The 12,983-nt window shown below is 43.1% G+C and overlaps 1 protein-coding gene across 2 annotated transcripts in view; it reads right to left on the bottom strand.

The window, feature by feature from the left end:
• Positions 1 to 302: 302 nt before the first annotated feature.
• Positions 303 to 12,983, bottom strand: part of LOC124001940 (gamma-aminobutyric acid receptor subunit rho-1-like) — a 30,179-nt gene continuing 17,498 nt past the window's right edge. Inside the window, exons 6-11 of one of the 2 annotated variants that reach the window (XM_046309109.1) lie at positions 6,304 to 6,386; positions 6,024 to 6,164; positions 5,657 to 5,809; positions 5,235 to 5,431; positions 4,251 to 4,445; positions 303 to 406 (exon numbers count right to left, since the gene is read on the bottom strand). In XM_046309109.1, coding sequence (XP_046165065.1) covers positions 401 to 406; positions 4,251 to 4,445; positions 5,235 to 5,431; positions 5,657 to 5,809; positions 6,024 to 6,164; positions 6,304 to 6,386 — 775 coding nt within the window. In that variant the 3' untranslated portion in view covers positions 303 to 400. Of the gene's footprint in view, positions 407 to 3,453; positions 4,446 to 5,234; positions 5,432 to 5,656; positions 5,810 to 6,023; positions 6,165 to 6,303; positions 6,387 to 12,983 lie in introns of those variants that run through there. The other variant, XM_046309108.1, reaches the window with a different exon arrangement.

Here is a 12,983-nt window from a genome sequence, read left to right as displayed (position 1 = left end):
GTCTTGTCTATGTATCAAATCAAATCAAATCTATTTATATAGCCCTTCGAACATCAGCTGATATCTCAAAGTGCTGTACAGAAACCCAGCCTGAAACTCCAAACAGCAAGCAATGCAGGTGTTGAAGCACGTTGGCTAGGAAAATGTCCCTAGAAAGGGCAAAACCTAGGAAGAAACCTAGAAAGGAACCAAGCTATGAGGGGTGGCCAGTCCTCTTCTGGCTGTGCCGGGTGGAGATTATAAATAAATAATAAATAAATAATAGGTCTGGGACATGTAGCACGTCCGGTGAACAGGTCAGGAGTCCATAGCCAGAACAGTTGAAACTGGAGCAGCTGCACGGCCAGGTGGTCTGGGGACAGCAAAGGGTCATCATCCCAGGTAGTCCTGAGGCATGGTCCTAGGGCTAGAAAGAGAGAATTAGAGAGCTCATACTTAAATTCACACAGGACATAAGACAGGAGAAGTACTCCAGATATAACAAACTGACCCTAGCCCCTGACACATAAACTACTGCAGCATAAATACTGGAGGCGGCGACAGGAGGGGTCAGGAGACACTGTGGCCCCATCTGATGATACCCCCGGACAGGGCCAAACAGGAAGGACATAACCCCACCCACTTTGCCAAAGCACAGCCCCCACACCACTAGAGGGATATCTTCAACCACCAACTTACCATCCTGAGACAAGGCCGAGTATAGCCCACAAAGATCTCCACCACGGCACAACCCAAGGGGGGGCGCCAACCCAGACAGGAAGATCACATCAGTGACACAACCCACTCAAGTGACGCACCCCTCCTAGGGACGGCATGAAACTATGTCGTCTTGTCTACCTAGTCTTGTCTACGTAGTCTTGTCTACGTAGTCTTGTCTATAAAATCTATGCCTTGGGATCCACCCTTTCTTTTACATTGGCTTTGATGCACTGAACCATGCACGGACACTAAAGCTATAAACTTCAAGCGAAGTTTCTAATGAGACACTACACCATTGCAATTAAATGTGTTAACTATGCAGGAGCCTGGTTCAACATATGTTCTTCCATTTCAGATTCAATGACTTTCTCTTTCTCAGAAAACATGAAATTAGCTAAATGTTTTTAACAGATCATTCATAACATATCTTTCCAAATGTGTGACCTATCAGTATGATAGTATGGAGGGGCATCATACTGATATTACTTGTAAAAAGAAGGGGTGCTTTGGGACACGATCTCTCCTAGTAAGACAATAATATATCCATCCTGTTTGGAGACAATAATATCCAGTAGCCATATGAGAGGTTATCTAATAGGTTATTTATTCAAATGCATCAAAGTGGAAAAATACTCAAACCTAAAACTACTACTACTACAGTGAATCTCAAAGCCTCAGTATATAATAGACAATATGAGCTTCAAAATTATGTCTTTTGATCACCTCACATCTCGTATGTTTCACCGTGACAACAGTATCAAATTAGTGAAAAAGATTGTGATTTGGCATCAAATAACATAAATGTAGTACTGTAGTAGTCACTAGTAGTGAATCACATTGCTCATTTATTACTGTAACATGTAGTTGTGCTATTGTCAAGTGCACAATGAAAAAGTGACAAAGTTGCTTAGCAACAAACTAGTAGAAGCAACATTACAAAACATCCAAATAGTGTGTTCATATGATATTACAAAATTGCAAGTATGAAAATAAAATTCTTGATATCACTGGAAATTCCAGATTTAGAGTTTAACAGAGGCTAGCATTCTCCTGGGCACTAGCTCTAGTCATAGTCATGCCAAGTTCATTAATAGTCATAGTCATGCCAAGTTAACTAATGGTCATAGTCATGCCAAGTTAACTAATAGTCCTAGTCATAGAAGTCGCAATGTCAAACAACTGTCTCAGAGAATATTATCATGTATAAACAACATTGTATTTCAAAATTTGACATTCCCAAAACATTGTGCTATCTCAAATGGTTTTTCAGCCCCCAAGCAACAAATTATCATTGCTAATTAATCTGATGCATAATGTTTGAGCAATCATAGTGCAACTGAAATATCTCAGAGGATGTTCACAGAAAAATACTGCACCCAATTTATATAGTGTTTCCAAGCCAGGAGGATAAATACCTCAGTCTACCTTTAGTCCATCTGAGTCATTGATAATATTGTACACAATCCTAAACCCTTACCGTCTAGCTAACCACAGTATCTACAAATTAACTTGACCCGGTGGCTCAGTGGAAATGATGAGAAACCCTTATAACGTTTTTCTTGAATACACATGGAAAGAGTACATATTAGGAAAGTATTCAGACCCCTTCCCATTTTCCACATTTTGTTATGTTACAACCTTATTCTAAAATGGATTAAATTAAACATTTTCCTCATCAATCTACACCCCATAATGACAAAGCGAAAACAGGTTTACATTTTTTTCCTTCAACTTTATGAAATCAGAAAAAACAGAAATACCTTATTTACATAAGTATTCAGACCCTTTGCTGTGAGACTCAAAATTGAGCTCAGGTGCATCCTGTTTCCATTGATGATTCTCGAGATGTTTCGACAACTTCATTGGACTCCACCTGTGGTAAATTCAATTGATTGGACATGATTTGGAGAGGCACACGCCTGTCTATATTAGGTCCCACAGTTGACAAGGCATTTCAGAGCAAAAACCAAGCCATGAGGTCGAAGGAATTGTCCGTAGAGCTCCAAGACAGGATTGTGTCGAGGCACAGATCTAGGGAAGGGTAACAAAAAATGTCTGCAGCATTGAAGGTCCCCAAGAACACAGTGGCCTACATCATTCTGAAATAGAAGAAGTTAGGAACCACCAAGACTTCCTAGAGCTGGCCACCCGGCCAAACAATCGGGGGAGAAGGGCCTTGGTCAGGCAGGTGACCAAGAACTCGATGGTCACCCTGACAGAGCTCCAGAGTTCCTCTGTGGAGATGGGAGAACATTCCAGAAGGACAACCATCTCTGCAGCACTCTACCAATCAGGCCTTTATGGTAGAGTGGCCAGACGGAAGCCACTCGTCAGTAAAAGGCACATGACAGCCCACTTGGAATTTGCCAATAGGCACTAAAGGACTATCACAACATGAGAAACAAGATTCTCTGGTCTGATGAAACCAAGATTCAACTCTTTGGCCTGAATGCCAGCATCACTTCTGGAAGAAACCTTGCATCATCCCTACTGTGAAGGAATGTGGTGGTAGCATCATGCTGGAGGGGTGTTTTTCAGCAGCGGGTACTGGGAGACTTGTCAGGATCGAGGGAAAAACCTGCTCACGTGTGCTCAGGACCTCAGAATGGGGTGAATGAAGGTTCACCTTGCAACAGGACAATGACCCTAAGCACACAGTCAAGACAACACAGGAGTGGCTCCAGGATAAGTCTTTGAATGTCCTTGAGTGACCCAGACGGAGCCCGAACTTGAACCCGATTGAACATCTCTGGAGAAACCTGAAAATAGCTGTGCCGTGACGCTCCCCATCCAATCTGACAGAGCTTGAGAGGATCTGCAGAGTAGAATGGGAGAAACTCCCAAATAGAGGCTGTAATCGCTGTCAAAGGTGTCAAAGGTTTTCAATTTGCAACATTTTCTACAAACCAGCTTTTGCTTTATCATTATGGGGTATTGTGTGTAGATTGAGAAAGAAAAAAATCTATGTTTAATTCATTTTAGAATGAGGCTGTAATGTAACTAAATGTGGAAAAAGTCAAGGCGTCTGAATACTTTCCAAATGCACTGTACTGTACATGAATAGGTCCATTTAAGAGGCTGGGTCAAGAAGGCAATGTTCACCTCACAATTTATAATCCATATCTCAGTCTGTTGTCTTGAAAACAGAAACAATGACATGTTTTCTCTCTGCGTTGCCGCTATCCCTGTTAATGGAGTTACAGTGGTGTCCTGTTTCATATTCATGAGGGTATACTGTTGCAAAATGTAGCAAACGTTTTGCCCTGAAAAACGAAAACTCGTGTTTGTTATTGGACAAGTTCAGGTAGTCGATCCCTGTTTCAGTCAATTTTGTGCCGTTTGGTGCCTAATGAAATTGAACATGTTGTGCTCTAACTGCAGCATGTGGATGTGTTAGGGTAGTATGGTCCTTCCCCATTTGCCAGGCGTTAGGAGTAGATGGACCAGTAGATGATGTTGAACAGGACGTAGGAACCAGGGAAGACCATCCGTGAGTACTTGTCTATGGCATGGGTGTCTATCCAAATGTTCACATAGCCTGGCCTCTTTACCTGGCCCGTGAGCTGGGGATCCCCCAGAACCACCTGGGCAAACATCCTCTCCTGCCTGCCTCCGTTCTCCGGCATCCCATAGTTCCTTGCGGTGCCATAGTTCCCTATGCTGTTGACGTCCATGGTGGTGTAACCAGTGATCTGGGGGTCGCACATGGCATCGTCAGGGTTTCCGATGCCACATGTACACGGCAACTGCAGATAGCGGGGTGTAAAAAAGAAAAAGGTTGAATTAAAGGACAATACTTTGAAACGGCAAAACTTAAGTGGCTTTAAATCTACTGATGTCTAATGTATTTAGTAATTTTCGAGCTTAGGGCTTCTCAACAAGGTTGTTCGTGGCAGGAAAAGTTTTCAGGGGCTGTGTGAGTTAAAATAGGCCATCAGACTGTTAAACAGCCATCACTAACATTGAGTGGCTGCTGTCAACATACTGACTCAACTCTAGCCACTTTAATAATGGAACAATTGATGTAATAAATGTATCCCTAACCACTTTAACACTTTAAACAATGCCACTTTATATAATGTTCTCATACCCCACATTACTCATCTCATATGTATATACTGTACTCTATACCATCTACTGCATCTTGCCTATGCCGTTCAGCCATCACTCATTCATATATCTTTATGTACATATTCTTATTCCTTCCTTTACACTTGTGTGTGTAAGGTAGTTGTTGTGAAATTGTTAGGTTAGATTACTTGTTAGATATTACTGCATGGTCGGAACTAGAAGCACAAGCATTTCGCTACACTCGCATTAACATCTGCTAACCACGTGTATATGACAAATACAATTTGATTTGATTTGATTTCCTCCTGAGGCATCTTATGCAGTTTCATTTCCACATGCCACAACATTTGGCAAATAGTGAAATATACAGCATGCAAAGTTGTTCACCAGAGGTAGTCCTAAAAATAAAAGTACACAGAAAAGCAGAACAACATTTTATGTAAATGAAATTAAATGAAGTGTACCCTCTGTCTTAGTTTCCTCTCTTTCCTTTCTTGCACGGTAGAGAGGTAGTTGACCGCGGCATACTCTATGACCGAGAGGAAGACAAACACGAAACTGACCCACAGGTAGATGTCCACCGCTTTGATGTAGGACACTCTGGGCATGGAGGCGTTGACTCCAGTGATGATGGTGGACATGGTGAGCACTGTGGTGATACCTGGACAGAGTCAAAAGACATTAGAGACAGTTACCCAGACAGATCTCCATTGAAATAGCTTTTTATTCCAGATCATGGCTTGATCTTTTACAGTTGATGTCAATCTTTACAATCACTGTTGGAAAGACACCAAAACTGTACTATATCTCAAATAAAACATGGAAATATCAATTTAGCCTAGAGCCAATAAAACATCCTGGTCCTTCTGGCAAAGGCCTTTCCTACCCAAAGGGACCCTAGCGGGGACGGCCCGGCGGTCAATCCAGAAGGAGACCCAGGACAGCATGACCATGAGGGTGGCTGGGAAGTAGGTCTGGAGCAGGAAGAAGAAGACGTGACGTCGCAGGGTGAAGTGGATGTACAGACGGTTGTACCAGCCTGAGAAGAAAAAAGAAACAGCTAATATTCTACACAGATCCAGTCCTTTTCACCTGTTTCCATTCCCATAGTGCAGGGGTCTGAAACTCACGACCAGCGGGCCAAATGTGGCCAGCAAGGCAATTTAATGTGGCCCACGGTCGTCTTTGTAAATACAACTATGGGCTATAACGTGTCTTTGTAATATCTACTCAATCTGTGACTTCAGGGTTACCTGTACTGCTATAGAAGGCCAGTTTTGTAGTGGTGTGAAACTTCTGGATGAGGAACTGGGATAAAGATATCCTCTCGTCTGTGTTCAGTGACTCGTTGCCTTTCTTCCAGTACAGCATGAGATCATCGTCCGTGTATGCATCTGACGAGAGAATGTTCAAAAACCCCAATGAATACCTCATATAAACATGATTGCTTATCTTTGATCATGTGATTAAAAAACATAATCAAATGTCATCAGAGATGTGTAGGTAAATAGTCAAGTTGAGAGGTGCACTCACAGCTCTCTATTTCCAGCGAGCAGGTCTGTGTGTCTAGAGGGAAGCGACTCAGGTCCATGTTGCACATGGCCGTGACAGTGATTCTGTGAGAACAAAAGTGGCATCAGAGCCTGACTTATGCCTGACCAGAATTGAATATGGATACAAAAGTGATGATTATAATTGTGAATTGCTTTGATTGTTTTTGTTGCCTTTATGCTGAGCTGTAGCTGAAATGGATCAGTATGACGATCATAAGCTCACTTGAATAGGGTATGAAACAGAAAATGCCAGGTATCAGAAGTTTTTATCTCAATATCAAATAATTTCTGGGCAACAATTAAGTACCTTATTGTAAAGGTTCTTCATAATAATGGTAAAAAGAAAGAAAATAGCTTTTGCGCAAAAATGTTTTTTTCTTATTAAGCTATACTTTTGCTAGGTCTGAGCAGAGCGGGAAAGGGCACCAAAGCAGTGCATTAACCACAGTTAGGATTGTGGTGCAGAGATCAATTCACCAGAGTGGAGGAGCCTGATGGGAGTGATATGTAACCTGAAAACTAGCTTTTATTGGGAGAGAAGTTTGGAACTCTTTGTTATTGGTCTATTAATTTATGCCGCTTGATGATTTATCACCAAGCAAGCCAAAACTCCACCCATGCAAAACCTGCTGATTAGAATGTCCTATGTAGAAATAACACTGATTACATTTTTCATCCTTTGAAAGTGTTAGTTTCATCAGCTGGTGTACAAATATGGTACAAAACACGGGAAAACAGAATTTTGAATCTACCGGGCCTTTAAAAAAAAAATTTGTAGTTAAAATAATTTAACAAAACATTGTTGTTGGGGATTGAGACTGCTTTTCCAATGTCAACTCCATTTAGGTGATCTAGGTCTAAATGCTAGGAGTCTACAGAATGTTATATCCGATGTCTCTGAAGGTTACAGGAGGTCTCTATTTGGCGGCTGTCTTGTTTACAATTGGACTGGTGTTGATTAAATCTGTTCAATGAAGAACACTGGCAAGGGAAGGGAAAATGTTTGTCATACAGTCCTGATTACAACTGTGTTGTCCACCTGTCTCATTAAATGGCTGTCACTAAAAGGTCCTAACTTTGTCAGACAAATTATGTCACGGGTGCACCTCAGCTACACTCAAGGTACTAAACGATATCATAACCGCCATCGATAAAAGACAGTACTGTGCAGCCGTCTTCATCGACCTCGACAAGGCTTTCAACTCTGTCAATCACCATATTCTTATCGGCAGACTCAATAGCCTCGGTTTTTCGGATGACTGCCTTGCCTGGTTCACCAATTACTTTGCAGACAGAGTTCAGTGTGTCAAATCGGAGGGCATGCTGTCCGGTCCTCTGGCAGTCTCTATGGGGGTGCCACAGGGTTCAATTCTCGGGCCGACTCTTTTCTCTGTATATATCAATGATGTTGCTCTTGCTGCGGGCGATTCCCTGATCCACCTCTACGCAGACGACACCATTCTATATACTTTTGGCCCGTCATTGGACACTGTGCTATCTAACCTCCAAACGAGCTTCAATGCCATAGCACTCCTTCCGTGGCCTCCAACTGCTCTTAAACGCGAGTAAAACCAAATGCATGCTTTTCAACCGATCGCTGCCTGCACCCGCATGCCCGACTAGCATCGCCACCCTGGATGGTTCCGACCTTGAATATGTGGACATCTATAAGTACCTAGGTGTCTGGCTAGACTGCAAACTCTCCTTCCAGACTCACATCAAACATCTCCAATCGAAAATCAAATCAAGAGTCGGCTTTCTATTCCGCAACAAAGCCTCCTTCACTGACGCCGCCAAGCTTACCCTAGTAAAACTGACTATCCTACCGATCCTCGACTTTGGCGATGTCATCTACAAAATGGCTTCCAACACTCTACTCAGCAAACTGGATGCAGTCTATCACAGTGCCATCCGTTTTGTCACTAAAGCACCTTATACCACCGACCACTGCGACTTGTATGCTCTAGTCGGCTGGCCCTCACTACATATTCGTCGCCAGACCCACTGGCTCCAGGTCATCTACAAGTCCATGCTAGGTAAATCTCCGCCTTATCTCAGTTCACTGGTCACGATGGCAACACCCATCCATAGCACGCGCTCCAGCAGGTGTATCTCACTGATCATCCATAAAGCCAACACCTCATTTGGCCGCCTTTCGTTCCAGTACTCTGCTGCCTGTGACTGGAACGAACTGCAAAAATCGCTGAAGTTGGAGACTTTTATCTCCCTCACCAACTACAAACATCAGCTATACATATATTACTAACCGATCGCTGCAGCTGTACATAGTCTATTGGTAAATAGCCCACCCATTTTCACCTACCTCATTCCCATACTGTTTTTATACTGTTTTTTATTTATTTACTTTTCTGCTCTTTTGCACACCAATATCTCTACCTGTACATGACCATCTGATCATTTATCACTCCAGTGTTAATCTGCAAAATTGTATTATTCGCCTACCTCCTCATACCTTTTGCACACATTGTATATAGACTGCCCAATTTTTTCTACTGTGTTATTGACTTGTTAATTGTTTACTCCATGTGTAACTCTGTGTTGTCTGTTCACACTGCTATGCTTTATTTTGGCCAGGTCGCAGTTGCAAATGAGAACTTGTTCTCAACTAGCCTACCTGGTTAAATAAAGGTGAAATAAAAAATAAAAAAATAAATCTATCTTTATATCATCCATTCAATGAACTCATTGTCCAATTTAACAACCAAGGAGGGTTGCACACACAGGATCTGACATTTATAATTACTAAGTAGCATGTTCAATAGCTTTGTTTTGCTGTCCAACAAATAGGCCTCCTTCATATGCCTCGATAAGTCAACTGGAAAAGGATTTCAGCACTAAATCCAACACCCTTGAGGGTTAGTTATCAAACCAAGGTGGTGTTCAGCTAGCACAAAAACGTTCCGAAACGGTGTGCTATCGGTACCTGTCCAATAAGAAACGCTTGTTTCCGTGTTCCGTTGCAAAACCTTGTTACCCTTTAAGCAGGATTTACCAAACTCAGTCCTGGGACCCCCCTGGGTGCACATTTAGTTTTTTCCCCCCAGCTTAGCATTACACGGCTGATTCAAATGATCAAAGCTTGAGTTGGTTATTTGAATCAGCGGTGTATTGGGGGGGCGATGAAACAACTGAGCCCCATTCATTTTCAATGAAGGGAAGCGAAGTGGGTGGGGGACTGTTGGGCAACACAAGCATAGATACTTCAGCTTTATAGCCCCTGTAATGTGTCTGGGTTTACCCTTCTGTCTGTGGCAACACTGCAGCTCCATTGTACGCGTTGCGTTGCGTTGCCATTAGTGTTGCGTCAATGTGACATTCTACATGCTACACAGAGACGTTTTCTCACCACCAAATATGGTAGTGAGAGGAAGACCAGTCATGGGCAGTGGGAGAGGATGGAAGTAGGTAAAACTGGCCCGACATTTAGCACATTTTCTCATCGATGAAACATCTGATCTCAATAAATATTTCTGTTTCCAAAACCAGAATATATTACGAATCCAGTGCACATAGTTTTATACACTTGACGCTTTGCCAAAGTTTTTTTTAAAAGGCGTTGTTTAAAAGGAGTGCAATGCCAAATTGAATTTGTGCACACGCACAATTCACAGAGGTGTTCCATAACAGAAATATTCACATTTTTATAAACTTTTATTTGTTTAGGGTAGCCCAATTGAGACCATGGTCGCATTCCCAATGGTGCCCTGAGTACAAACATTTTCTCATAACAGGAAAAACAATTCACATTACAATTAAAACATGATTAATACAAATAACCACAAGGCACAACCTCAACACAACTATTTTAACAAATAAACCACTACAATCAATCGAAACAACTAAACTGCCCTAGTAGCACCAAGGAATCAATTTGAAAGGAATTTTGTAGGTTATTCCAACACTGGAGGGTACTAAAACTAAAAGAGGATTTACCTAAATTGGTCAAGACCAGAGGGACCTCAAGAGTTAAATCCTGCCAGCGGGTTTGGTTGCTCATTCTTTTATACGTTAGCAACGAAGTTAGGTAAGTTGTAAGCTTGTATAGTAGGGCTTTGTAAACATAAAGGGAGTAATTCATTGATCTATGGGACTTTAATGGGGGATCAGCCAACCTTTTGATACAGAATGCAGTGGTGAGTATTAAGCCTGTCACCAGTGATAAAACATATGGCACTAGAGCATCCAAAGGTTTACGTGTAGTGGCTGCTGCAATCTGGTAAACGGTGTCATCCTAATCAAGAACTGGCAGGAAAGTTGACTGCAATCTGCTTTCTGCTACTTAGGGGAAAAACAAGCTCACTTTAAATCTGAGCTTTTTAACTAGTTCAAAAGTATGTTTTTTAAACATTAAGTCTTTGTCAATCCAAATGCTCAGATATTTGTAGGCGGGAACCCGATCAATGGGAGAACCATCCAATGAATATGTCATGCCCTGATCTGTTTCACCTGTCCCTGTGATAGTCTCCACCCCCTCTAGGTATCGCTTATTTTCCCCAGTGTATTTATCCCTGTGTTACCTGTCTCTCTGTGCTAGTTTGTCTTGTATCTTTAGTCAAGTCAACTAGCATGTTTTTCCCCATACTCCTTTTCTATTCTCTTTTGCTAGTCTTCTCGGTTTTAACCCCTGCCTGACTCTGGACTACTTTCCCACCTGCCTGATCATCCTGCCTGCCCTGACCTTGAATCTGCCTGCTTTTCGGTACCTATTGGACTCTGATCTGGTTGCAACCTTTTGCCTGTATACGACCATTCTTGCCTACTTGCCCCTTTTTGGATGAATAAACATTGTAAGACTCCAACCATCTGCCTCCTGTGTCTGCACCTGGGTCTCACCTTGTGCCTTGATAGAATACATATGTAGTCCATCTGAAACATTGAAGGACTACAGAAAAACATATATTTAGTTTTGCCTGAATTAAGTCCAAGTTTTAAACTACCAGGGCTTTCTGTAAAGTAAGAAGACCAGATTGCAGCTCTAACATAGCCTGGTCAGCAGTTGGGTCAATGGCATATATAACAGTGTCGTCTGCATTCAGATTAATATTACAAGTTTTAACAGATAGACCAATATTATTTATATCAATTTATATCAATGGTAAAGAGTACTGACCCCTGTGGTTGTCATGTTTGTCATTTATTATCATGTCTTGTCCCTGTGCTCCCCATTCTGTTCGTTTCCCTCTGCTGGTCTTATTGGGTTCTTTCCCTCTTTCTATCCCTCTCTCTCCCCCTCCCCCTCTCACTCTCTCGCTCTCTCTTCTCTCTATCGTTCCGTTCCTGCTCCCAGCTGTTCCTATTCCCCTAATCATCATTTAGTCTTCCCACACCTGTTCCCGATCCTTTCCCCTGATTAGAGTCCCTATTTATTCCTTTGTGTTCCGTTCCTGTCCCGTCGGTTCCTTGTTTAGTATTCACCATGCTGTGATTGCGTTTCGCCCTGTCCTGTCGTGTTTTTGCTGTGATTGTGTATCGCCCTGTCCTGTCGTGTTTTTTGCCTTCATCAGATGCTGCGTGTGAGCAGGTGTCTCTATCAACTACGGCCTGCGCCTACCCGAAGCGACCTGCAGTCTGTGGCCGCTTCTCCAGTTATTCCCCTCTACAGACTAGAGGATTTTTGTTTTCTGTCATGCAGGTGAAAGAGGACCCAAAAGCGACTTAACAGAAACAGAGTTTATTTAAGTCCAAACAGGGAATAACAAAAATCCTCTAGTCTGTAGAGGGGAATAACTGGAGAAGCGGCCACAGACTGCATCGGGTCAGTTGATAGAGACACCTGCTCACACGCAGCATCTGATGAAGGCAAAAAACACGACAGGACAGGGGATACACAATCACAGCAAAAACACGACAGGACAGGGCGAAACGCAATCACAGCATGGTGAATACTAAACAAGGAACCGACGGGACAGGAACGGAACACAAAGGAATAAATAGGGACTCTAATCAGGGGAAAGGATCGGGAACAGGTGTGGGAAGACTAAATGATGATTAGGGGAATAGGAACAGCTGGGAGCAGGAACGGAACGATAGAGAGAAGAGAGAGCGAGAGAGTGAGAGGGGGAGGGGGAGAGAGAGGGATAGAAAGAGGGAAAGAACCCAATAAGACCAGCAGAGGGAAACGAACAGAATGGGGAGCACAGGGACAAGACATGATAATAAATGACACATGACAGTACCCCCCCACTCACCGAGCGCCTCCTGGCGCACTCGAGGAGGAATCCTGGCGGCAACGGAGGAAATCATCGATGAGTGAACGGTCCAGCACGTCCCGAGACGGAACCCAACTCCTCTCCTCAGGACCGTAACCCTCCCAATCCACTAAGTATTGGTGACCCCGTCCCCGAGAACGCATGTCCATGATCTTATGTACCTTGTAAATAGGTGCGCCCTCGACAAGGACGGGAGGGGGGGAGGGAAGACGAACGGGGGTGCGAAGAAAGGGCTTAACACAGGAGACATGGAAGACAGGATGGACGCGACGAAGATGTCGCGGAAGAAAAGCGACAGGATTGACGACCTGGGAGACACGGAACGGACCAATGAACCGCGGAGTCAACTTACGAGAAGCTGTCGTAAGAGGAAGGTTGCGAGTGGAAAGCCACACTCTCTGGCCGCAACAATACCTTGGACTCTTAATCC

The sequence above is a fragment of the Oncorhynchus gorbuscha genome, linkage group LG17 (assembly GCF_021184085.1).
Source record: "Oncorhynchus gorbuscha isolate QuinsamMale2020 ecotype Even-year linkage group LG17, OgorEven_v1.0, whole genome shotgun sequence".
NCBI classification, from domain to species: domain Eukaryota; kingdom Metazoa; phylum Chordata; class Actinopteri; order Salmoniformes; family Salmonidae; genus Oncorhynchus; species Oncorhynchus gorbuscha.
The sequence above is the reverse complement of the archived record's forward strand: the minus strand, read 5'-3'. Positions and strand labels throughout refer to the sequence as shown.